This window comes from Globicephala melas, chromosome 7, assembly GCF_963455315.2.
Source record: "Globicephala melas chromosome 7, mGloMel1.2, whole genome shotgun sequence".
NCBI lineage: Eukaryota > Metazoa > Chordata > Mammalia > Artiodactyla > Delphinidae > Globicephala > Globicephala melas.
In genome coordinates this window covers 32,722,463-32,750,398 of record NC_083320.1, presented here as the reverse complement: position 1 = coordinate 32,750,398, position 27,936 = coordinate 32,722,463, and the positions used below count along the sequence as shown (strand labels likewise).

Sequence of the window (27,936 nt, the reverse complement as noted above, 5' to 3'; positions counted from 1 at the left end):
TTATTAGTTTTTTTAGATGCTTTTTTTTAAACAGCTAACTTTTTAAAAAGTGAAGTTTCTCCCTTAGAGATAAAAATCTGAACAATTACTGAATTTTTAATAATGCTTTTATAGCATTTCAAAAGCAATTCTTAATTCAAACCAATACCTTTAAAAGATAAATTAAAAACTCAGTTTAATTTCAAGGGTTTTCATAAGGTAGAGAATGCAGGCCATGTTTTACATTTAATAAACATAACTGTTATATAATAAATACAAAATAAAGAAAAAGACAGTGATAACTATCATCAAGGGTGAAACAGTATATAAATTTTAATCTACAAGGCTGCTTCCTGCATCTGCATCGATGTAATCTGAGAATTCTCTATCAATTTCAGTTACAGAAGGAATCTCTGTAGCCAAATTTATCATTCACTTTCATGCACCCACGTGCGAAGTCGTAGGTGAATATCTATAGGAATACAATTTATTGTCTGCTCCTCCACTCAGAAGTAACTGCGTAAAGGGAGAGGAAAAAAACATAAACACAGAAGTAAATACAATTATTTCATATGACTGCTGAACCTAATTAAATACTGATGATTCTGATTACAGAAGGAATTATGGATGAGCAATTAACTTGCGTTGAGAGTTAATACTAAAACGGGCCAATTGCATCAAATTTCACTACTATATTACAAATATACTATATATATATACACTATATTAAAACTTTAAAAGTGGTGATTTTAATTTGGTTGAGGCATAATATGCTACTGTACTTTCTATGAAGCATTTGCTAAGAAATGTAATAAAATTTAAAAGTTTGAAGGGTAATATAGTTTTACCTGCTTAAGAAAATTACGTTTTTAAAAGATGGCACATTGTTTGTAGGTAAATGGATACTACAGATTTTTCAGATAGCCCTCAAACCTGCATTTGGAAAGCGTTCTTAGGCAATAAGAGCTTTTACGTGTGTGTGTGTGTGTGTGTGTGTGTGTATAATTAAATTGTAATTCTTTAAGAACATTTTATAATACAGCCATATTATCTAAGATTTTTCTAAGTAGCAAATACTTTGATCCAATTAGTCTGAAGTAGCAAGTTTAGGGACTTAAAACATTTCAATAAAATACTCATGAGAAAAAAAGTGCTTCAAAATATTCAAATTTTACTACTCCTAATATTAAAGGACAATGTTTTTCTTCTTTAAATGAGATATGAGATTTTATGAATATTAATGGAACTTAGAATACAGAATTATAAATATCAGATATATTGAAACTAGTAACTCTGTAAACACAAATACCAGATTTATTCTAAAAACATAATGTAGTTTCTTCCTCTCTACCAAATAACTAATAAATTCTTACCCCTGTGACTGTCCAGTCTACACTCAGAACTTTGTCTTCATGAGCAGCCAGATCATAGAGAGGAGCCTTACAACTAAAAGATGAAAATATTAACATGTTATATGCATTTCATAGTATTAAACAAACATATATGACTAGTCACTTACACTTTTCTGAAAATTTTAGTTTACCATCCTTGCCCCAATAATCACTTAATCTTAAAATTCTGAGCATTTACTGGACTACTTCTGTTTTTCCTGTATCATTAGCAGACTGTGGTTTTGGTTACTGCCTCTCCATTCTACTTGTAGAAATATGTAAATAAATTGTATATGCATTCTCTTGGGGGCCCTCTGCATATATTAGTATCGCAACACTAACTGATGAATAAGAAAGGAACCTTTAAATTTTATCTTTAAAATTCTGTATTTTTACTTAATTGCCTATTAACATATAATTTACAATTTGACCACAGTTCCATTCATTCAGGCCACTCCCCTTCGAATTCTATAATTATCATATTTATATTAAGGTTTGGGTTTTTTTTCCTATTTTATATAACAAGGTCAGAAAGATGGATTTCATAAATTGTGTTTTTGGCAAAAGATAAACTATCACAATTAAATTCATTCAGAATGCAAAAAACCCCAACATATTAACATTAAGAAAATTCCTTTGATCCTGGCCTTCCTTTTTGATATCAATATGTATCATTTCAGGATATATGACCCAGACCTTTCTTTTAACCCTTTTGCTTTTGGATAGTCATTTCAGTGTTCATTTCATTTTCTCTGTATACAATGGGGCAATTGATAGATTTCCTTTGTAAGTCATCAACAGGAGTTACCTTCTCGTATCCCACAGCTTAACCATGTTATCTAAAGAGCCTGAAATGAGCTGCTGCTCATGGGCAGGAGACCACTTGACTGATGTGACCCAGCCTGTATGGGAGGTTAGGGACAGCGACACCAAAGAACCATCTGAACAAAACAGACAACCATTATTAAATTTTAGAAAACAGAAGTAGGCAGAACCCCCCCCAAAATTTCTAGAAAAGTATCTTTTTATACACATCTCTAGTGAGAAGAGAAACTGATGTTACTCACTCATATTTTTCCTTCAGAGGTTTACACAACTCACCTTTAGTTCGGGGATCCCACAGTCTGATATGCCTATCTGTACTTCCAGATGCTAAACGTTTACAAAGTGGAGAATAGGAGATACAATTAAACACTTTATTTCCTGTCTGAAAAAAAAAGAGGAAAGAACATGTAACCAGGGTGGGCGAAAAGTAACCATCTCCTAGAAGTTTACCGGGCTTAAAAGCTCAAACTTAATCAGAGAAACACTGAATTTGTCTTACCAAAGTTGACTTAAGACTGCCGGACTCAGCATCCCACACTCTAATTGTGTGGTCCCAAGATGCACTGCAGATTTCTTCAGCATCTGACCACAGAACCGAGGAAATTGCTTCCTTGTGGCCAGAGAGGGTCACTATGGGAGTCTAGAAATGAAGGACACCCAAAAGGGAAAGCATTTTTGGTTTAGAGTGATTGAAACAATAATAATAGTTATTACTTTTAAAGCTGATTTGCCAAATATTTTGTCAGGTGCTTTAGCTTTCATATCCTACCTTATTTCTTCTTTACAGCAATCCTCCAAGACATATTTCTGTTTTTATTTTATAGATGAAAACACTGAAGTTGAGAAAGATAACTTGCCCAAGGTCATACTGTTTATAAATGGCAGATCTGAGATTGAACCCAAATATTACTCCAAAATTTGTAGTCTTTCCACAGTATTCTGTTGCTTCCCCTTCTGCTCTACTTTTCATTTTGAGGAATATTAACACTAATTAAATTCTCCCAGTTGACAAAGATGTTATATGTAGAAGCTAGAAGAAAAAGCTCTGGGGTCAGAAAGACCTAGGTTTTGAGGTAAGGTGCTGCTATTTTCTACATAACTCTTCCAGGTTAATTAATTGCAGTAGGTTATTCTCACCACCTCATTTCTTCAGCATCCAATCTTTAAATAATGCCCATGGCTCATTTATTAGAATTCCAAAATCTCTAATGTCCCTCTCAAATTAAAATCATCAAACTAGGTATACTGTCTGTCTTAAATACAAAGAACATGTAAAAGAAGGAAGGAAAACTCTTGAAATGGGGGACAGTTGACCTACTTGTGTAACTCTGTTACATTTAACCTTCTTAAATGTTAAGGGGGTTGTACTAGATTAGAGATCAGCAAAGTTTTTTGATAAAGATCCAGAAAGTAAAAATTTTAGCCTTTCCAGGCCACATACAGTCTCTGTTCCGTGTTCTTTGTTTTTAAAGCCCCTTAAAAATGGAAAAATCATTCTTAGCACTCTGTAGTACAAAATCAGGCCACAGCCAAATCACCTGTGGGGCTGTTATTTGCCAACTGCTGGACCAAATGATCCCTAAGGTCTCTCTTCCAGCCCTAAAATTTTCCTGGAAGTAGTAAAGGAACGTGATAGAGGAGTGAGGAACAGAACAACCTCTATTGTGATCCAAAACAAAAAGTAAGGTAACAATCAATCAGAGGCTCCAGGATAGGAAATGGCATGTAAAATGATGGGTAAATGTATATGAATAAGCAATCCCATTCCTAGGTATTTACCTAAGAAAAATGAAAACTTAGGTTCACATAAAAAACTGTCCACAAATGTTTATAGCAGTTTTATTTATAACTGTCAAACTAGAAACAACCCAAATATCCTTCAACTGGTGAATGATTAAACCAACTGTTGTATATCCATACAATAGACTACTAGTCAGCATTTAAAAGGAATAAACCATGATGCCCAATAATCTGGATGAATCTTTCTTTGTTTCCCTCCTCAAATACATTACGATATGTGAAAAAAAAGCTTGATGCAAAAGGCTACATACTGTGTGATTCCACTTATATGATTTTCTAGAAAAAGAAAAATTACAGGAACAGAGATCTGATGGTAGTTGTCAGGTGATAGAAATAGAGAGGAAAGGCTGACTACAAATGGGCAACATGAGTTTCAGGGGATGGCAAACTCTCCCGTATCTTGAATACGTAGTAGTTACATATTCTATGTATTTATCAAAACTCAAAAGCTATACACCAAAAAGAGTGAATTTTCCTACATGTACATTTTTTTTTTTTTTTAAGATAGAAAAGTCAACTTTGGCATTGTTACTGCAAACAAACTTCAGCAGAATAGTACTGGAGGGGACTTCTTTGGTGGTCCAGTGGTTAAGAATCCACCTTCCAATGCAGGGGATGCAGGTTCGATTCCTGGTCGGGAGATTAAGATCCCACATGCCGTGGGGCAAGCAACAGAGGAGCCCGCGCTCTGGAGGCTGCACACAACTAGAGAGAAGCCCTCATGCCGCAATGAAGATCCTGCGTGCTGCAACTAAGACCTGAGGCAGCCAAATGAATGAATGAATGAATTTTTAAAAAAGAACAAATGCTCAAAAAAAGAATAGTACTGCAGGAAAAACAGCAATTTTGAGAGAAAATGTGGAAAAAACCTTATTCTATGTTAATATATGAAACAAATGACCAGTAAATGAACTGATTGAGAGCATTACTCATATTAATACAAGCCAGGTACTAGAAAGAAATCCAGAGAGAAAATAACTTTTTGATATTTGTCTTATTTTGGTCTTAATAACCCAACTTTTCCTATTATTTCTAATTTCAACTTCAAATAGCACTTCAAGGGTTTCTAGCATAACTTCAATTAATAATTTATGAATGCACAGATTTAAAGCTTATAAAAACCTAAATGAAAAAAATGAATATATTGTGATTTCTCTCAAATAAAATGAACAGTGGAAGCAAGCTTATGAACGTGCACACCTAAAAATAAAAGTTATCAGCAAGGCACTGAGTGGGAGAAAATACTTATAATACCTATATCCAGCAAAGACCTTGAATACAAAATACAAAAAGAAAGCTAGTCGTTAAAACAGTATGGTACTGGCACAAAAATGGAAATATAGATCAATGGAACAGGGTAGAAATTGCCCCATAGGGTAGAAAGCCCAGAAATAAATGCATGCACCTATGGTTAATTAATCTAAGACAAAGGAGGCAAGATTATATATAATGGAGAAAAGACAGTCTCTTCAGTAAATGGTGCTGGGAAAACTGGACAGCTACAAGTAAAAAAATGAAATTAGAACATCCTTTTACACCATACACAAAAATAAACTCAAAATGGACTAAAGACCGAATTGTAAGACTGGATACTATAAAACTCTTAAAGGAAAACATAAGCAGAACACTCTGACATAAACCATAGCAATATCTTTTTCGATCCATCTCTAGAGTAATGGCAATAAAAACAAAAATAAACAAATGGGACCTAATGAAACTCAAAAGCTTTTGCATAGCAAAGGAAACCATAAATAAAATGAAAAGACAACCCACAGAATGGGAGAAAATATTTGCAAGCAATGTGACTGACAAAGGATTAATTTCCAAAATTTCCCAACAGCTCATGCAGCTCAATATCAAAAAAACAACCCAGTCAAAAAATGGGCAGAAGACCTAAATACACATTTCCCCAAAGAAGACACACAGATGGCCAAGAGGCACATGAAAAGATGCTCAACATCGCTAATTATTAGAGAAATGCAAATCAAAACTACAATGAAATATCACCTCATACCAGTCAGAATGGCCATCATCAAGAAATCTACAAATGCATGCTGGAGAGGGTGTGGAGAAAAGGGAACCCTCCTACATTGGTGGGAATGTAAGTTGGTACAGCCACTATGGAGAACAGTATGGAGGTTCCTTAAGAAACTAAAAATAGAGCTACCATATGATCCAGCAATCTCACTCCTGGGCATATATCTGGAGAAAAACTAGCTTTGAAAGGACATATGCACCCCAATGTTCACTGCAGCACTGTTTATAAGAGCCAAGACATGGAAGCAACCTAAATGTCCATTGACAGATGAATGGATAAAGAAGATGTGGTACATATATACAATGGAATATTACTCAGCCATTAAAAATAAAGAAATAATGACATTTGCAGCAACATGGATGGACATGGAGATTATCATACTAAGTGAAGTAAGTCAGACAGAGAAAGACAGATATCAGATGATATTGCTTATATGCAGAACTAAAAAAAAAAGATACAAATGAACTTATTTACAAAACAGAAACAGACTCACAGAGAATGAACTTATGGTTCTGGGGGGTGGGGAAGAGAAGGGGGAGGGATAGATTGGGAGTTTGGGATTGACATGTACACACTGCTATATTTAAAATAGATAACCAACAAGGACCTACTGTATAGCACAGGGAACTCTGCTCAATACTCTGTAATAACCTAAATGGGAAAGGAATTTGAAGTAGAATAGATACATATATATGTATAACTGAATCACTTTGCTGTACACTTGAAACTAACACAACATTGTTAATCAACTATACTCCAATATAAAATAAAATAAAAAATAAAAACAAAATATAAAAAGATCTCTTACAAATCAATAAGAAAAAGATAAGCAACACACTTAAAAAAAAATGCAGTGGTTAAGAATCTGAGCTTCCACTGCAGGGGGCACGGGTCTGATCCCTGGTCAGGGAACTAAGATCCCGCATGCCGTGTGGTGCAGCAAAAAAAAAAAGTGCTAAAAACATGAACAGGCACTTCAAAATTAGCTATCAAAGGGCTGGGACTTAAAATACACTACACACCACCAGAAATCACAAAATAAGACACCTTTTAACAGTAAGTAAATGTAAACATGTTATGTGATAAAATAAAATCAGTTATGGTACTAAAAAATTGACCATATCAAGTGGTGATATGGATGTGGAGTAACTTTGACTCTCATACTGTCAGTGGGAGTATAAACTGATATAACCACCTTGGAAAATGTTTTGGCAGTATTAAACATTCATAAAACTGAACATGTGCGTACCCTGTCACTCAGCAATTCTACTCCTGCAATTCTACATATGCAGAAATGACGACATATGTGCACCAAAAAACAAGTACAGCAACTTTATTTATGGTGGCTAAAACTAGAAACAATCTAAATGTCCATCAAAACAAGAGCAAATAAATTCTGGTATATTCATGTAATGGCATGCTATCTATTACTGAAAAGAACTATTACATGCAGTAGATGAATGAAATCTCACAGATATTACAGGCATACCTCAGAGATACTGAGGGTTTGGGTCCAGACAACCACAAAAAAGCAAACACTGTAATAAAGTGAGTCACAAGAATTTTTTGGTTTCCCAGTGCATATAAAAGTTATTGTTTAGGGCTTCCCTGGTGGTGCAGTGGTTGAGTCAGCCTGCCGATGCAGGGGACATGGGTTCGTGCCCCGGTCTGGGAAGATCCCACATGCCGCAGAGCGGCTGGGCCCATGAGCCATGGCTGCTGAGCCTGCGTGTCCGGAGCCTGTGCTCCGCAACAGGAGAGGCCACAGCAGTGAGAGGCCCACGTACCAAAAAAAAAAAAAAAAAGTTATGTTTATGCTATACTGTAGTATATTAAATATGCAATAGCGTTATGTATTAAAAACGTACATACCTTAATTAAAAATTACTGCTAAAAATAGTAACCATCATCTGAGTCTTCAGCAACTCATAATCTTTTTGCCTTTGGAGGGTCTTGCCTCAATGTTGATGGCTACTGACTGATCGGGTGGTGGTTGGTGAAGGCCAGGGTTGCTGTGGTAATTTCTTAAAATGAGACGACAATGACGTTTGCCACATCGATTGACCTTTCATGAACAACTTCTCTGTAGTATTCAATGCTGTTTGATAGCATTCTACCCATAGTGGAACTTCTTTCAAAATTGGAGTCAAATCTTTCAAACCCTGCTGCTGCTTCTTCAACTAAGTTTATGTAATATTCTAAATCATTTGTTATCATTTCAATAATCTTTATAGCATCTTCACCAAGAGTAGATTCCATCTCAAGAAACCACTTTCTTTGCACAACCATAAAAAGCACCTCCTCATCCATTAAAGTCTTACAATGAGATTGCAGCAATTCAGTCACATCTTCAGGCTCTACTTCTAGTACTAGTTTTTTAAATTATTTCTACCACATTTGCAGTTACTTCCTCCACTGAAGTCTTGAACCCCTCAAAGTCATCCATGAGGGTTGCAATCAACTTCTTCCAAACTCCTGTTAATGTTGATATTTTGACCTCGATAAATCATGAATGTTCTTCATGGCATCTAGAAATGATGAATTCTTTCCAAAGGTTTTTTTTTTCTTAAAGCTTTTTTAAAAATTTATTTTTTAATTCTTTTTAAGTTTTGGCTGCATCGGGTCTTAGTTGCGGGATCTTCGTTGCGGCACGCGGGGTCTTTTGTTGCAGCACGCGGGCTTCTTTCTAGTTATGGTGCGCAGGCTCCAGAGCACGTGGGCTCAGTAGTCGTGGGGTGCGGGCTTAGTTGCCCCGCAGCATGTGGGATCTCAGTTCTCCAACCAGGTATCGAACCCGCGTCCCCTGCATTAGAAGGTGAATTCTTAACCACTGGACCACCAGGGAAGTCCCTCCAAAGGTTTTCAGATGACTGCCCAGATCCATCAGAGGAATCACTAAGTATGGCAGTTATTGTCTTATGAAATATATTTCTTAAATAATAAGGCTTAAAAGTTGAAATTACTCCTTGACCCATGGGCTGCAGAATGGATGCTGTGTTAGCAGGCATGAAAATAACATTAATCTTCTTGAACATCTCCATCAGAACTCTTGGATGACCAGGTGCACTGTCAATGAGCAGTAATGTTTTTAAAAAGGAATCTTTTTTCTGAGCAGTAGGTCTCAACAGTGGGCTTAAAATACTTAGTAAACCATGCCGTAAACAGATGTACTGTCATCCAGGCTTTGTTGTTCTATTCACAGAGCACAGACGGAGTAGATTTAACATAATTCTTAAGGTCCCTAGGATTTTCAGAATGGTAAATGAGCACTGGCCTCAACTTCAAGTCACCAGCTGCATTAGCCCCTAACAAGAGAGTCAGCCTGTCCTTTGAAGCTTTGAAGCCAGGCATTGACTTGTCCTCTCTCATAAAAGTCTTAGATGGCATCTTCTTTTAAAAGAAGGATGTTTTATCCGCTTTGAAAATCTGTTAGTGTAGTCACCTTCGTTTAATTTCTTAGCTAGATCTTCTGGATAACTTGCTGCAGCTTCTACATCAGCACTTGCTACACTTTGAACTTGTATGTTATAAAGACTGCTTTCCTTAAATCTCTTGAAGCAACTTCTGCTCGCTTCAAACTTTTCTTCTACAGCTTCCTCACCACTCTCGGCCTTCAAAGGATTGAAGAGAGTTAGGGCCTTCCTCTGGATTAGGCTTTGGTTTAAGGGAATGTTGTGGCTGGTCTGATCTTTTACGCAGACCACTCAAACTTTCTTCATATCAGCAACAAGGCTGTTTCACTTTATCATTCATGTGCCCACTGGAGTAGCACTTTTCCTTCAAAAACTTTTCCTTTGCATTCACAACTTGGCTAACTGGCATAAGAGGCCTATCTTTTTGACCTCTCTCAGCTTTTGACATGCCTTCCTCACTAAGCTTAATCATTTCTAGCTTTCGATTTAAAGTGAAAGACATGAGACTTCCTTTCACTTCAACACTTAAGACTCCACTGTAGGGTTTTTAATTGGCCTAATTTCAATATTGTTGAATCTCAGGGAGTAGGCAGGCCTGAGAGGAGCAAGAGAGATGGGGGAACGGCTGGTCGGTGGAGCAGTCAGAACATACACATTTACTGATTAAGTTCACTGTCTTATATGGGCGTGGTTCATGGCACCCCAAAGCAATTACAATGGTAACATCAAAGATCACTGATCACCGATCACCATAACAAATATAATAATAATTTAAAAGTCTGAGATATTTTGAGACTTATCAAAGTGTGACACAGAGACACGAAGTGAATAAAGGCTGCTGGAAAAATGGAACCAGCAGGCTTGACACACAGTTGCCACAAACCTTCAATTTGTAAAAAAATGCATTATCTGCAAAGTGCAATAAAATGAGGTATGCCTGTATATGAAGCTTAAAACTAGGTGAAACTAATCTAGGATAAGTCAGAACAGTGATCACTTTTAGGAGGCTACTGATTTCAAGGGAGCCTAGAGGGCATCTTCTAGGGTGTCGGTAATCCTTGATGTTTTGATTTAGATAGTGATTACTTGGGTATACACAACTGCAAAAATGCATTGAGCTGTATACTTAATTATACGTATGCCAAACTTCAACTAACATAAAGGTTAAAAAAAAAAAGCTACCTTGTAAGTAAAGTATTTTGATAATTCAAGAAGTCTTTTTCTACTCAGATATATTCTTTACAGGTTGATCAGGGATATGCATCAATAAATTACCACTGGCACATTATCCAATTGGTAAGGCATTTCCAGCTTTAATGTGTCTTATGAGACAAGTGATAAGGAAGCTGAATTGCCGCCAGATCATTCAACTTGCAATTAAGCAGTCTGTTTAAATGTATAAATTATAAACCACTACTTTCAGTTGGAAACAGTAAGTGCTATTGTTTACTGCAGTTTACGTGAGTTTGAGGAATCACTTATTCTTCATTTTCAACAGTTTTTATAAGATATCTATCTTGTTATTGGTGACTATAAGAAATAATGTGCAAATGTGTGCCTGATTTAATGCACATCCATTACAGCTGTTAGAAAATGAATGAAACATACGATTTCCTAAATCTGACTCAGTATTGTTCTTCTCATTAAATATATTAATACAGGTCAGATCATATTATGATAAATATCCTTCTAATGGAACAGAGCAAATAAGAATCTGGATTAACTTTCTGAGTTTGATTTAATTGGATCTATAGCAAAATGATAGACTCAAAACCTCAATTAAACTCTTGGTTTCTACTGATTTAGGAGATGTACTAGAATTACATCCTCAGTGTATGAAACATTATTACTATTACTATTTTTTAAACTGAAGTATAGTTGACTTACAATGTTGTGTTAGTTTCTGGTATACAGCAAAGTGATTCAGTTATCTATTCTTTTTCAGATTCTTTTCCATTATGGTTTATTACAAGATATTGAATATAGTTCCCTGTGCTCTACAGCAGGACCTGTTGTTTACTTATTTTATACATAGTAGTCTGTGTCTGCTAATCCCAAACTCCTAATTTGCTCCCCCCCAACCCCTTCTCTCCTTTGGTCACCATAAGGTTGTTTTCTATGTCTGTGAGTCTGCAACATTATCATTAAACAGTCAGGTAATGAGATATTTCACTAAACTTAGTGCAAGCTTCAACAATTAAAAGATCCTACTTTAAAATTCACCATGAGCAACTCCAACAAAGATGTTAAAAAAAAAAAATTCACCATGAGGCCAAATATAATAGCTAAATAATCAACCTATCAAGCTGTAAACCTAGCTTAATGCAACTACATTCAATAACTCAAATAAATGCAGCAGAGTATTTATAATAAAAATTTACAAATCTACTGAAAGAAAGCCTTATGGTTGAAGCAGCAAGACAAGACAAAAGGAAACTAAGTATGAACAATTATATTAAATTAACATATATCTGTCAATAAAGACCTAAGCCGGGACTTCCCTGGTGGTGCAGTGGTTAAGAATCCGCCTGCCAACGCAGGGGACACGGGTTCAAGCTCTGGTCCGGGAAGATCCCACATGCCGCGGAGCAACTAAGCCCGTGTGCCACAACTACTGAGCCTCCGTTCTAGAGCCCACAAGCCACAACTACTGAGGCTGCATGACAAAACTACTGAAGCCTGTGTGCCTAGAGCCCGTGCTCCACAACAAGAGAAGCCACCACAATGAGAAGACCGCGCACGGCAACAAAGAGTAGCCCCTGCTCACAGCAACTAGAGAGAGCCAGAGTACAGCAACAAAGACCCATTGCAGCAATCAATCAATCAATCAATCAATTTATCAAAAAAAAAAACCCTAAGCCCAATACTGTCAGTTCTCACAAATACTTACTCTTGTTAGTCCCAATTGCTCTGTTTTCTGTTTCTTTCTTGGTCGATTTGTGGATTCTTCCATTTCATCTTCTTCATCTGTAGGGACTATATCACAGAGAATTAGATTTGGTAGAGTTAAAATTTAAGGTAAATATTAATTACAAACAGTCTCAAATAATTCTTATATTTCTAGGTATATACTTTCTCTGTTATCTCAACTGGTTAGGGAGTTAACGTTTCTCCTCATTTTGGTTAATGGAAATTCTATCTAAAAACAATACCTGGCTTACCAATCTTCGAAAAGGAGAAAGCAAAAAATAAAGTGTTATACATTAAAATCCTAAAACCTACCCAGTTTGGTATCTTATTAAGATTATCATTATGGCTATTCATCAGTTTACCATATCTATGAAAAGTTGCTTACTATTATAGTTGTAGGAGAGTTCTGACCAGATTGCATTTATATTATGAAGAAGGGAATGACATGGTAAGTAAACACATGTTAAAAGGACATACATTCCAGCCATGTTTATTCTTCTTGACTATTTCACTTTTCTAACAATAAATTAAAAGTGTTTCATAGATAGTTTTTTTTTTCTTTTGTGGTACGCGGGCCTCTCACTGCTGTGGCCTCTCCTGTTGCGGAGCACAGGCTCCGGACGTGCAGGCCCAGCGGCCATGGCTCATGGGCCCAGCCGCTCCACGGCACATGGGATCCTCCCGGTCCGGGGCACGAACCCGCGTCCCCTGCAACGGCAGGCGGACTCTCAACCACTGCGCCACCAGGGAAGCCCGATAGTTATTTTTTGATTAAAATCTTCGTTATCCACCATTTGACTAGGTAGCAAACCCAGATTAAAAAAACCATAGATTTTAATGTTTTGTAACTATTTTATAAATGTCATGTGCTTTTCCCAAACTAGACTATAAGCACCTTAAGGGTAACAACTAATCATAGATAATATCTCATCTACCCAGCACTATCAAAAAGTATTTCACAAAAGGAAAAATTCCTACACAAACAACTTTCTGCCTCAAAACTGTTTGCTTTAACTAAAATGGATTTATATTTCCTGCCATTTTACACATATTTATTTAAAACTGTTTAAGCTGGGCTTAACTGTATTTAGGGTGTTGTACAGTAATATAGCAATTTCCTCAGAAGCAACAGAGGTATTTTGATCTGCTTACCCATGCAATAAATAGTTCTGTACTACTACTTTTTAAAATATATGTGGGTTTTCCCCCTTCTTTTCTTCTAGCAGTGTCTTCTTACTATTATCAAGGTACTTTCCTCTAAGAGTCCCCTTGTCTCCTCTAATTGTTCTTTCTAATCTACGTTTTCAAAGTGAGAAAATTAAGTTTGGTAAAATTGTATTAAAAAAAATTTTTTTAAAGTAAACCAGCTAAACTAAGAAATGTCTCTAATAGTAAAGTATATCAAAATGACTCAGAAGGTAATTTGTTTATTTCCACGTTCCTGAATAAGGGAACTCTGAGAACTAAGGTAGTTATGTCACACTGCACCAGATGTGTTATTGGTACTTGCAGGGATTCAGTGACATCATCCAATAAATAAGGGGGTGGTAGAGCAGAAAAACATTTTGAAACACAAAGAAATATGCTAATTTTTCTCTATACTATAGTACTTTATTTGTGACCTAAAAAGCTCTGGTCCATTTTTTATAGAAAAATATGGGCTAAAAAGTCTTTTTTTCACTGAAATTCTTGAAATATCATTAATAAGTCAACGTAGAAGAAACATTTCATTTACCTGTAGACCAAATCTTTAGCATCTTATCCCAGGAGCCACTGCAAAACTAAAAAAAAAATATATGAAGCGAAAGAGTATGCAATATAATCCATCATATTGTTTGCCTGGTTTTCTTCTGCTATTTAACTTGAAATCTTTACTTTGCCCTGAAATCCTTACTACTATGGCATCACCTATCTGCCTGTCTTCCTAGTCTCTGGGAAGTTGTACCCTCAATCTCATGGCAACTGAAAGAGCTGCCATTCTTATAGGGCCCGTACCCTGGCCATGGTTGCTTAGATCAGGGTGGGCAACTGACCTACACTGTGGCAGTAGGTCTCTTCCTCCTTCAGAGGAAAGAGAAAACTTGTGTTTTTTTTGAAAAAAACTGTGTTTTTTTTTTTGAAAACTTGTGTTTTAGAGAGCTGAAGTTAATCTTTTTCCAGGGACAGACAGTATAGGATGTAAAACCTGGGAATACTGAAGGCCAGGTTTTATTGCCATGTGGAGAAAGCCAGACTGAGGTAAGAGAATGAAGTCAATTTGGGGAGACGAGAGGGAGGAGGTGTGCTAGCCACATGCAAGCCTCTACTCCATTGGTTCCTGACATCCAAATGCATCATCACCCTGCTCATGATGTGGTGCATCACTCCCTCCTTGGGTCTTTTAAGCTAAAAAATGTTCAGGATGAGTTTCTATCTCTTATAGCCAAAGGACAGGGTACAGTTAGTTCACTTAAGTTTGGACTCAACAACATGTAAACCTTCTTTATGCCTCAATATGAATACTCATAAATTTTTAACTTTGAATGCAGAAACGTCCTCTGTTACACTAACTGGCAAAGAAATGCTGAAGAAACACTCTTAAATCTAGAATACTTCATGTGGTTTGGAGAATTTTCAAATGGTGAGGGAGTTTGTAACCCCTCTTAAGTAAATACTGCGTTGCCCTCATAGCTTGACTAACTTTTACCATTTTGTTGTGATACAGAGTAGATCAGCAGTAATAGTAAAACAACCTCGATTAATGCTAACTTTAGTGCATGCTAAGTTTTAGGGGATCAGCTAGACATTTTCAATTAATGACAGCACTATGAGTAGCTGAAGGACTGAAAATGTCAATCACTATGATTTGAGGAGGTTACATAAAGAAATTACTTTTTTACCTGAGTTCTTAAAATTTTTGCTATTTATATAAAATTCTAAACCAGAGATACCCAGAGTCAGGGAGTGACTCTTCATATCTCTCATTATGAGTATTTACTTTTGGTTTGAAATCATATTCTTAAGTCACCAATTGTTATGGAAGTAGGACGATCACAGTAACTTTATGTAGAAAAGACATTTTTGCACAAGAAGCTCAAATTCTAATTGAACACAGTACTAATAACACAATAGCTACTTACTTTGGTTCCTGTGCTATCAACAGCTATAGATTCCACACTGCCAGCATGACCCCTGCAGCAGTGCAGGGCTTTCACTTTGTTTCTCTCTACATTCCACTCCCATAGGAGAATAGTCTGATCCATAGAGGCACTCAGTAGTATGCAAGACAGATTGTCTGAAGAAAGGAGAACACAAGGATAAGAAACAAATTAGTACAAAAATTTTAAATAGTGTTCCAAAACTAAAGAACAAAATTTTTTGTAGTTGTTGATAAAGATGTTAAAAAGGTAAAAGACCTCATATAGCCACCTTTGAAAAAAGAAGCTAACTTATGGTATAAAAGGGAAGATTCTTCAAAAATAGTACAGGGACTTCCCTGGAGGTCCAGTGGTTAAGACTCCGTGCTTATACTGCAGGAGTGGGTTTGATCCCTAGTTGGGGAACTAAGATCCCGCATGCCACAGGGCACAGCCAAAAAACAAAACAAAACTATAAAAGACATGCATTTAACACACTCAATATTAACTTGAAAATGTATATTATGTGATATAATTTTAGGATTCACTTCTACTGATTTACGGATTTTTTAATGTGTATATTTTTGAAAGACCCTTTAAAAACTGAGGCATGAGACATTTCTTATCCTGTCCCCATTCTGCCCCAGCATCGAAAATGGCTTATTTCCAATTCCCTATCCAGGATTCCTCTCCATTTAGGCAGAGTCCTAACCTTTTTTGACCCAGGCCACATCTTTTACAACGTCTGTATGTCCCACAACTGTCATTATTGACTTTCCTTCCAAGGACCAGATCCGAGAAGTCTTATCATAAGAACCAGTCAAGATCCTGTGAGGAGAAAAAAATCCTATGAAACACAAAAAACAGCTTTTCTCAAATCTTGAAATCAATTATATTTCTAAAGCACTGATAAAGTAAACCTTGAGGATTATATTTTTAAACTCTTCTTTAATATAAAGATTAAGATTTCAAAACACACTAGAATAAATCAGAAGATGTTACATTTGGCTTTTCCTGACCTCCTAAAATAAAAATGTAACTGACAAACCCTAGATTTCATTTTTATGATTGTTGTAAAATAATACCACTCCCAGGGAAGCTAAATGAATTGTTTGAAAAGCCTAATAGTCCTTTGTATTTAACCAGTGAAAACCATTAAATAAAAAACCAGTAGAACCATTTAAAGTAAAAGTAAAACCAGTAAAAACATAACTATGTAATAACTCCAGGGAGACATTCTTTGAAAGTAAGCTCCTACTGAGATCCATTCTTGAGGTGTTTTTCTACAATAAGGCCAGAGGGGGTCTGCTCTGAACGATTCATACCTTCTTGATTCCAGTCTGCCCTTTTCAGCCCTAAAAATAGCATGATCTGCATCTTCAGGGTAGTAGGCTGGGAGATCTGTGGCTAGAAAAGGTTTTTTTCCCTCTATGAAACAAATTATATTCTTGGTCTTAAAAGCAACATAATCAAATAAATGCCCTAAGACACACGACCTATTCAGAAGACAAATGTCACTACAACATCTTTAGACAGAAAAGAAAACCTATTAATAGATACGTTTCTTCTTGACTACACTAATTTAAAGGTCTTTGGCATGGTCACTATATATATATATATATACATCACAAAATTACTTTCACAAAGAACAAGTAATCAGAGAAAAATATTCATATAGTACACTTAAAATGGATACAAAAACATTCATCTGGCAATACCATTCCTCTGCCCCGTCGATCGCACTGATCCAGTCATCATGGAACATGCATTGTTCTGGCTGAGGTGCAGTATACTTTTCCACGTACTCTAGTTCCACAACCTCTTCCTAGTCACAGAGAGAAACCAGAAATCAATCAAGAGAGGGCTTCCCCAGAGGCACAGTGGTTGAGAGTCTGCCTGCTGATGCAGGGGACACGGGTTCGTGCCCCGGTCTGGGAGGATCCCGCGTGCCGTGGAGCGGCTGGGCCCATGAGTCATGGCCGCTGAGCCTGTGTGTCCGGAGCCTGTGCTTCGCAACGGGAGAGGCCACAACGGTGAGAGGCCCGCGTATCGCCAAAAAAAAAAAAAAAAATCAATCAGGTGGTGCAGTTTTTAAATGGTACGTTATGAAAATAAAGGACCCCCGGTGTAATTTATCTCCTTCATGTAATAATTCCCCTTCAGAATCCAGAAAATTTGGAGCCATATAAAAAGTGAAAAACTTTATTTGACCTAACCATATGCTAAGAGTAATATCAAGAAACATTAATGACCTTGGAAAACTTATGCTAAAAGTAGAAAATATAAGAAACTTTATAAAATCATAAAAGCATGCTGTTTAATGGATACAGAGCTTCTGTTTAGGATGATGAAAAAATTCTAGAAATGGACAGTGGTGATGGTTGCATAATATTGTGAATGTACTTAATGCCACTTAATTGTACACTTAAAAATGGTTAAGGGCTGGGGCTTCCCTGGTGGCGCAGTGGTTGAGAGTCCGCCTGCCGATGCAGGGGACGTGGGTTCGTGCCCCGGTCCAGGAGGATCCCACATGCCACGGAGCGGCTGGGCCCGTGAGCCATGGCCACTGAGCCTGCGCGTCCGGAGCCTGTGCTCCGCAGCAGGAGAGGCCACAGCAGTGAGAGGCCCGTGTACCGCAAAAAAAAAAAAAAAAAAAAAAAAATGGTTAAGGGCTTCCCTGGTGGCGCAGTGGTTGAGAGTCCGCCTGCCGATGCAGGGGACGCGGGTTCGTGCCCCAGTCCGGGAAGATCCCACATGCCGCGGAGCAGCTGGGCCCGTAAGCCATGGCCGCTGAGCCTGTGCGTCTGGAGCCTGTGCTCCGCAAGGGGAGAGGCCACAGTATATTTCACCACAGTTCCAAAAATTGCCCCCCTAATCATAAAAGCAATTATAAATATTTTAAATTATAAAAGTAATAATAAGGAAAGTTTGAAAATTAGAGGAAGGGGCAATCACTATAAATCACAATAACCTAACCCATAAGTTTATATATGTACACAATCATTTTATATACCTTTATTAGTAGTAAACATATATTTGCTATTCCCTTTCTTGACAACTGTTCCACAAATATGAAGTTATCTTTCCTTGTTCATTCATCTGCATTTCTTGAATAATACTCTTAGAAAAAAAGAGGGAATTTAAACATTGAAGATATAGAAACCGAGGTTCAGTTTCTAGGAAAAAACAGTAATCAAAAGGTTCTTGGTTCCTGTAGATTCAGGTTGATTCTAAATGAAGTTTTCCTACATTATCTGGTAATACCTTAAGTAAAATAGAGCAGGTAAGCATTTGAACTTACTGATGAGATGTTTTCCAGTTCCATGTGTTTGAACAAGGGCATTCGCAGAAACTGGCCCTTGATAAGGAAATCAAACTCCACATGTTTGTGGAACTCTAAAGAAAATACATAATAAAATTATCATTGTTAGGACCTGAAGTGGTATTGGCAGAGGTAAATGAGAGACCCCCCCAAAACGAACAGGTACCTATTATCCTAGTGTGGCCTCCAAGTTACTCCAGAATTTCTCCATGGCACAATCAGACCATGTATTCCAGTATATTATGTGATTTTTAAGAAGAGAAATACTTTGTTCTGTTGGTATAGTATTTTTATTGTTGATGGTGTAATCATGTTGATTAAGGAAACCTTTGTATTCTAAGAAGAATCCCAAATATATACAAAAGTAGGAATAACATAATGAATCCTCATTCCCAGCTTTTACCAACTCATGGACAATCATCTATACTCCTCCCTCCACTCTCCTGCTGGTTTTTTTTAAAGCAAAACTCAGAAATGATATAATTTCATCTGTAAATGCTTTAGTGTGTAATCTCTAAAATATAAAGACTAAAAAAGTCACAATGTTAAAAATTTAACATTACTTACTCCTTTTAATAGCATAAAGCCAGTCAGTGTTCATATTTCCTTGTTTCATAAATGTCTTTTAACAGTGAGCTTTCTAGAATCAGCATCCGAAGTCCTCACATTATATTTGATTAATATCTTTAACAGTTCTCTGTCCTTTTTTTCCATTGCCTTTTATTTGCTGAAGAAACTGGGTCTTCTTGTAATACTTCTTACATTCTGGCTTTGGTTGATTATATCTCCAAGGTATCCTTTAACATGTTCCTCTACCACCTACATACAACCTGTACATTAGGCAGACCCAAATGCCTGATTAGACTTTGGGTCTGTCTGTTTCTGGCAAGATATTTACACACCATATTGTATTTCCTATTGTATCACATTAGAAAGCACACTATCTCACTGTGTCTCCTTTTATGATATTAAGATCTACCTCTGAGTTCAGATGATGTCAGTCTGATCCCATCCACCATAACGTTCTTTGTTAGCCTTTTACCTAATAAATGGCTTTAGTAGCTATAGATATTCACTTCTTAAATCCATTATTTCATTTGGAGTTACAAAATGCTAAAAATTCTTCATTCTTTCTGATTTATTAGCTATAATAAAATCCTTCTTAAAGAAAAATTCCCTCATTGACTCTTTGGCTTGTTACTTTTTTAAAAACCTGAACCTGGGCTTCCCTGGTGGCGCAGTGGTTAAGAATCTGCCTGCCGATGCAGGGTACATGGGTTTGAGCCCTGGTCTGGGAAGATCTGACATGATGCGGAGCAACAAAGCCCGTGAGCCAAAACTACTGAAGCCCGTGTGCCTAGAGCCCATGCTCTGCAACAAGAGAAGCCACCGCAGTGAGAAGCCTGCGCACCGAAATCAAGAGCAGCCCCTGCTCACCGCAACTAGAGAAAAGCCCGCGTGCAGCAATGAAGACCCAACGCAACCAAAGATAAATAAATAAAATAAAATAAAAATCTGAATCATTTTGCATCTTCAACTCAAGAGCAGTGACTCAGTTAATCGATTTACACAAAAAGACAAATCAATGTTCATCTACAAGTTTAGAAAAATATGCAAATATTTGGGTAACAACAACCAACCATATACTGATATTGCAAAGTGTCTTGCAAGAAAATAATTCTTATGCTAGTTCAGAGTTTTTCAACAAGTAGAATATATGACATCTTTGGAGTTTAGAAAACTAACTATGCATCAGAATCGCTACACTATTGTACATCCATGATGAAAGATAAGAACCGATAGGAAATGCTATGTGAATATCTCTGTATCAAGAACTATATCTTGCTAACAATGAAAAGACCTTGTCCCCCTGCAAAAAAGTTGTTCAAAAACATCTTAAGCTTAACAAAATTTTTAAGATTTTTGGAAGAGGAAGTGTAAAATATAGTTTACAATTCTCACCTCCCCATTCCTCCAACTAGGGTAGAATCAAAAGAGCTAGGGCTTCCCTGGTGGCGCAGTGGTTGAGAGTCCGCCTGCCCATGCAGGAGACACGGGTTCGTGCCCCGGTCCAGGAAGATCCCAAATGCCGCGGAGCCACTGGGCCCATTAGCCGTGGCCGCTGAGCCTGCGCGTCAGGAGCCTGTGCTCCGCAATGGGAGAGGCCACAACAGTGAGAGGCCCGCATACCGCAAAAAAAAAAAAAAAAAAAAAAGCTTGCCTCTAAATGATGGCTCCATTGACAAATTTTGTTTTTAAAGATTATGCTTTATGTTATTTTCCATTTTTCATGTTTAAATCTTCTACTATATATATGGTTTCATTACTTTTTAAAGAAACATTTTATTATAGAAAATTCCAAACATATACAAAAGTGGAGAATAATAAACCTTCCTATACCTATCACCCAACTTCAACCATTATCAACTTATGACCAATCTTGTTTGATCAATATTTTTGCATACATTGTTCATATTAATTTTACAATGTTCAAATCATTTTAATTTTATATTAAATTTACATATAAATTTATAGCCCATAATTTTTTTTACATACGTTTAATTTATTTTAATTTATATCTTTATAAATGTTTTACTTGATACTGTAGCATATTTATGTTTGTTTTATCCATTATTTTAAAATGAATTTTAAATACTTAAATAAAATACTAGTATTAATACTGGCATTTGTTATTATACAAAACAAATGCTCAAATTCAGATATTGTAATTTTGCTTTGTAGAAGCACCAAGATGCTTGTTCTATACCTACCCAATCTAGCCCTCACGTCTTCATTATCTCTACATCACAACTTTTACACTAAAATCTTTACTCCTAAATCTCAACCACCTTCTCTCCATATTGCCTTAAAAGCAGATTAAACTGAATTTCTTTTTTCCTGAAAACTTATTTCAAAGCATTTTTCAAACTATCATACAGTAGGGAAATCCATGTTATAAATTTTACCATGATAAAATCCATGCAATATTATAAAATAATGCCCCCAAAGGGCTATAAATAACATGTCATGTATTTCAGTCTAGTTAGTGTCACTGTGCTTTCTCCTAACTTTTCAGAGTATATATACCCACCGTTTTTGGCCTCAAGCAATTTATTAATGATGTTACTAAGGTCAGCAATTTCAGAGGCTGCAGGTATCGAGAAAGGAACATCATCTACCGCATATCTACAAAAAGGAAACAATAAATCAAGTCTATAGATGTTTTAACAAATGTGCATTTATTCATTCAACAAACATTTATTGGGTATCTAATACATGCCAGACATTTTGCTACATGCGGTTAACAAAAAATGAATTAACCTGTGGTCTCTGTTCTTGGAAAGGGTTAAAGTCTGGTAATCAAATACGAGGGAAGTATGTAAGAACAGTGTCATAAGTAATACATAAAATGGGAGAACAAGGAAGTGGTAGGTCATTTCAACCAGAGAAAAGGGGGCTGGGAGAACAGAGTCTGAAAGGATGCATAAAAAACATCACTCTTACACTACATCTAGAAAAGTGAGTTTCTGCCAGGTGAAGTGTGGCGAGGCAGAAAGAAGGGGTGCAGGAAAGCAGGGAGAGCAGCAAAAAAAATAGCTAAGAGTTATTAAAGAGCTGCCCACCCAGCTTATTCCAGAAAGTGTTACTTTACTCTAGACAGTGACCAAAGATAAGGCTAAAGAGATGTGCATGGAGTAGTTTAGATGCTCTGTGAAGTACTTTTTACTTCTTTCCCTAGGCAATGGAGGAACCACTGTCCAAGTCAAATAACATCATCAGAATTTTGTTTAGTTAGATCTTTCTTGGCAGCACTGCAGAGACTGGATTACAGGTACACACAGCAGGAGGCAGATTAAGAAACTCTTGTGAGAGAGAATGGGAGAAAATTCTTGCAAATCACATATCTGACAAGGAACATGTATCTAGAATATATAGAGAACATTTATAACTCAGTAATAAAGACAACCCTATTTTAAAAAGGGGCCAAGGATCGAAATAGACATTTCTCCAGAGAAGGTATACAAATGATCAACAGGCACATGAAAAGATGCTGAGCACTGTTAGTCATAAAGGAAGTGCAAGTCAAACCACAATGAGATATCACTTCATACCCACTAGGATGGCTACAATAAGAAAGACAGATATTAAGTGTTGGTGAGTATGTGGAGACATTAAACCCTTATCATTGCTGGTAGAAAGGTAAAATGGTATGATTGCTTTGGAAAAATCTGGCAGTTCCTCAAAAAGTTAAACACAGCATTACCACTTGACCCAGCAACTCCATTCGTAAGTATATACCCAAGAGAAATGAACATATATGTTTACACAAAAACTTGTGCACAAATGTTCACACCACCACTATTCCTAATAGCTAAAAGGTGAAAACAACCCAAATGTCCATCAACTGAACAATGGAAACACAACTTGGTATATCCATACAACGGAATATTATTGAGCAGTAAAAAGGAATGAAGTACTGATATATATATATATATATATATATATATATATATAAAAGCCTTCCCCCCACCCCCGCTCCCATTGTGGCAAAAAGAGATTTATTACAACATGTCTTGATGAGCCCTGTTTTTTATATATAGGTATATATATATATGTATATATATATATAAAACAACATGGATGAACCTTGAAAAACATCATACTAAGTGAAAGAAGCCAGTCACAAAAGACCATGTACTGTATAATCCTATTTATATGAAATGTCCATAACAGACAAATCTATAGAGACAGAAAGTAAATTAGTGATTGCCCTGGGCTGGGGGGATTTGGAAGTATTTGGGTGTGGGGGGAGGGGGTAACAGCTAAAGGATGATGAAAAATGTTCTAAAATTTACTGTGGTGATGGTTGCATAATTCTGCAAATACACTCAAAACTAGTGAATTGGACACTTAAATGTGTGAATTCTATTGCACATGAATTACATCTCAATAAAGTTGTTACAAAAAACAAAACCAAAAAAGTCTTCATAAGGTCTGAATTTAGGCTATATTTGTGGGGAATGTAAAAGTTTCAAAAGATGTTAAGGTAGAACTTCCAGGGCTCACAAAGACATGCTATGATAAGTCTCTTTTTGTCACAATGGGAGAGGGGGATGGAGGTTTCAGATCTTGCTAAAATGTAGATTCTAAATCAGCAAGTCTGAGGTACAGTCTGAGATTCTGCTTTTTGTAACCAGCTCCCAAGTGATGCCAATGCTGCTGGTCTGCAAACTACACTTTGAGTAGTAAGGCTATAGTTATATATTTATCATGCTGAAAAAAGTAAAAAGTTATTTAGGTTCTCCAAAAGATAACAAAGCCTAGAAATTTAAAGTTTTGGTTTACTATGATATTTTGGCCAGTAAGATGAGTAGGGAAAAGTAGCATAATTACATACTCATATAGGAAGATACATGCATATGTAAATTATACACATATACATGAATAAATCTACTTTCCCCTCTCATTTTACTGATGAGAACGTATTGCGTGAAAGGAAGAAGCGAGAAGTTTAATTTCTAGGTTTTGTTACCTTTTTGGAAAACCTAAATATATAAACACAAACACACATACACACATATGATGTTTATCCATTTATCACAGGAGTTAAAATACAGTGCTCTAATATTTCTTAAAACTTCATGTGAATCAACAATAATCTCCATAAAACTTTTAATTAGAAAAAATACAGTGATCATGCTATTCCATCACCATATTCCTTTAGAAGCATTTCGACTAAGTATATATACTCATCTGTATTGATAATACAATTTAAATGTACAGTAAGCAACAATACAAGAGGAGTGAATATGATGTACCAGGTCAACACATAAAGCTACAAACACAGAATCAAAAATATAATCTTAATTGAGGTGGGAGATTTTTAGTTTATAGCTGACATTAGCTTGTTAATACAACAAATATTTATTATTTATCATCAGTTCCAGAAGAACTTGACAAACATTTGTTGACTCAGTCAATCCAAGAAGCATAAGATAGTCTCTACAATCAAGAGGCTTACAATATAGTTGAAGGGACCAGGCGAAACAAAAAAAAGTTAATTAATAGTGTAATATACGCCACAAAGCAGAATATAATTAGGTTTCAAATGATTGCTACATACCTGGGGACCATTTGTAAAATGTTTACATACATATAGGTATACACATACAGGTATATATATATACACACGTATACGTGTAGATTTATGTATATAAATACACAAATCTGTAACTGAATTGACTTCATACTCATCAAAAACCAGTTCTACCAACTCCCTATTGAGAGCTCCACCTTCTAGCCTGGTTTAGAAAAGTATCGTCCATCACCCACGTAGGAAAATGAAGTTGTGTTTTCAGACACCGTGAAATACCACTAAGCAGACAGCCTATAACGACTTGGTCCGTTGTTCACTGTTCAATTACATAATGCACTTCATTCAGGAAGCAAACCTGAAGCCCTTCAGGTCCCTCTACACTCACAATTCAAATTATATACAGCCTGAGTCTAGGCAAGAAGGCTCGGTGATCCTTGAGAAATCCTCGCAAGGTACCGCTTCCATTTGAACGAAAACTCGCTCAAGCGAGGAATCCAGCCAAAAAAAGGGAAAAAGTGAATTGATGGCAAAGATAACCAGGGATGCACAAGGTCATACCGGAGTGGAAAGGATCCCGGGACTGGGGGGCGGGAGGCGGGAGGGGGGAGGAGAGAAGGGGAGAGAAAGGGAGTACGCTTACTTACTTCTTGTTGTCAGTGAAGAAGCGTGTCTGCAGCTGAGCCATGGCTTGCCTACGAAAACGTATGGGTAACAGACAACCGGCGCTTTGGCCTCTCAGGACTGCAAAAAGAGGCAGCTCAAAGTTAGACCGCACGTGTCAGAGAAAAGCAGCAGTCGAACACTGGGCTTCCGCTTTCTTTCCTCGGGCCTCCTCAGCCAGGAGGCACCACGAGGCTTCTCTTCCACAAGGCCCAGCCCACAAACATCAACTACCTATTCCTAGATTTAGGCGTCATCGATTAGTAAAGCATAGTCTTAAAGGCGGTGCGTCCCTTTAATCTGTCTGTATTTTTAAAAAATATATTTAAGCTTACAATCGATTGTGAAGATACAGAGAGGCCCGATTCAAATAGGCTTCTCCTCTCTCTCTCTCTCTCTTTTTTAATTTTAACAGGTTATCCTCAGTCCCGATAATTCAAACACAGCTCCTAGATACTACAACCCCCAGAAAGCAGCGCTTCTCACACACTGTAACCACTGGGTATTGTAGTCTTTTTTCCCACGCTGCCCTTAGGCTATCTTATTTGCATTAAACCTTCCCGACTCCAGCCAAATTATCTATTATATTTCCTCTGCCTTCAGCTCTAATTCACTAAAGCCTTTCCAGGTTTACTTTTTCAAGCATACTCCCAATCAGACTCTCAGGCTACCGAGATTTTTCTAGGGTTCTCGACACTAGCTTCAGGCTTTAGATCCAGGTGAGAGGCGGGGATACGAAAAAAAGAACGAATCAGAAGGGAAACTAGCGACGGTGGCTGATAGTGGTCTTATCTCAAGCGACTGCGCTGCGCGCTCCGGGAGGGGCGCGCGTGCGCACTGTGCTGGTCTCCATGGCGGGGCCTCGGAGCCAAGACGAGGTTGAGTAGACTCGTTTTGAATTTTCTCCCCTCTGCTCCAGCACTTTGTGGACTTCCCTTCTCGCCCTGTAGGGTGCTCGGCGGCGGCGGGACTGGGGGAGTCGGAGGTTTGGCAGAGCTGTCCGCGCCGACGGACGGGATGCTGCTTCCCAATCCCCCTTTCTTCCTGCTGCCTCCTCCTCCCGTCACCTCCTGACCCGCCCGGTCCCTGAGCAACCGCCGGCCCCCGCCCCTTGCCGCTGACGGGCTTTGGTGGCGCCTTTCGCGCCCCGCCTCGGGCTGTATTCGGGGCCCCTCCTGACGAGGCCTACCGTCCCCCGCCCGGACGGGGTCCGTGGGCCCCGAGCCGGCAGGCTGGAGAAAGTGGAGGTTAGGTGTCTTAAGGAGGGCTGCTGAGCACAAGGGCGCACCACCACGGAGGAGGACTCGGACCCCCTGGCCGGGAGCGCCCGCTGTGTGGTCCTATGTGCCGCCCCGCATTTTAGGGTTCCTTTTTTCTCTTTATGAGCCCCTTTATACCTTCCTTTTAGAAGGGGAAAGGCGTCCTCCCACACCTTCTCCCAACGCTTTTTGACTTTTTTTTTTTTCGTCTTGAAGTTACCCAAAGGCCTATGTCTTATTCTCAAAAGGTCCCGAGAATAATTCTAATGGAATTTAGTTGTTTTTCTGAGGGAGGTTGGTTGGAGAGATACTACTCAGCTCTCCTAGTCGCTTTTTAAGGCGTTCGCCAGAAATCTTTCAAGAGGGGGACTTCTTAAAGAGACGGCAGTTTAGAGTAAGGCAGAACTGGATTGCAGAATTTGGGGCAAAGCGGTCTGTGTGCAGGTGAAGATAGCTAAAGCTTTCCTTTGTTACGTTGCTTCAAGATATACAACAGTTAAGTAGACATATGATATTTAAGTCAACCATAGATTATGAGAAGGGATTTAAACAATTGTAAACGTAAAATAATCTGTTAATAGTGCGCAGTGACAATGAACCTAAGACTATTTTCAGTTTATTCACCTTCTTAGAATGCAGGCCGTGGAACCCGAATGCCTGGGTTCGAATCCTGCCTCAGCTGCTTATTTATTAGCCTCTCTGTGCCACACCTTGGTCAACTGTGAGATTAAGTGCCACATAGTAGATGTTAACTGTTTTTACCATCGTTATCCTTTAGATGTCAGTTTAAATGGGAGCTATGGCAACATGAACAAGTAAGAAAGACTAGCTTAATGGTTAGAGGAGTAAAAAGAGAAAACGTCTGTGCTGAGGGCCTAGGAAAGGATTGGGCTTGCAAATAGAAGCCATGGTTATTTAACCATGTGATTCATTGTAATTGTGAGAATTGTATGCATAAGTTAGACCACCTGAAGTTTGAAACACTTTTTTTTTTCTCTTTCTTAATTGAAGTCTTGTTATTTAATCCATATATTTTGAATCTGGTAGAAGTAAAAAGAAATTTGACAGTTTCAAACATCCTTTGCTTTTAATCATAAGTAATTTTTGAGTTACAGCAGTAAAATTG

The 27,936-nt window shown here is 37.5% G+C and overlaps 2 protein-coding genes across 8 annotated transcripts in view; one reads left to right on the top strand and one right to left on the bottom strand.

The window, feature by feature from the left end:
• Nucleotides 1-158: 158 nt before the first annotated feature.
• WDR12 (WD repeat domain 12) lies at nt 159-26,601 on the bottom strand. 5 transcript variants are annotated; one of them, XM_060302037.2, is made up of 14 exons: nt 26,186-26,601; nt 25,536-25,632; nt 21,886-21,980; nt 18,774-18,868; nt 17,191-17,297; nt 16,185-16,300; nt 15,476-15,630; nt 14,092-14,137; nt 12,337-12,422; nt 2,695-2,835; nt 2,472-2,577; nt 2,179-2,311; nt 1,353-1,425; nt 159-495 (listed from the first exon to the last, which is right to left on the bottom strand). In XM_060302037.2, exons 2-14 carry the CDS (start codon nt 25,574-25,576, stop codon nt 418-420), a joined length of 1,272 nt encoding a protein of 423 aa, XP_060158020.1. In that variant the 5' UTR covers nt 25,577-25,632; nt 26,186-26,601; the 3' UTR covers nt 159-417. The 5 variants fall into 5 exon arrangements, with proteins under 5 accessions (XP_060158020.1, XP_030710224.1, XP_060158021.1 ...); XM_030854364.3 differs by having other exon boundaries at nt 26,223-26,601; XM_060302038.1 differs by having other exon boundaries at nt 26,200-26,218.
• CARF (calcium responsive transcription factor) overlaps nt 26,370-27,936 on the top strand; it is an 83,132-nt gene continuing 81,565 nt past the window's right edge. Inside the window, exon 1 of one of the 3 annotated variants that reach the window (XM_060302028.1) lies at nt 26,370-26,429. The gene's annotated coding sequence lies outside the window, so the exon portion shown is untranslated. Of the gene's footprint in view, nt 27,306-27,936 lie in introns of all 3 variants that reach the window. The other 2 variants (XM_060302027.1, XM_060302025.1) reach the window with 2 other exon arrangements.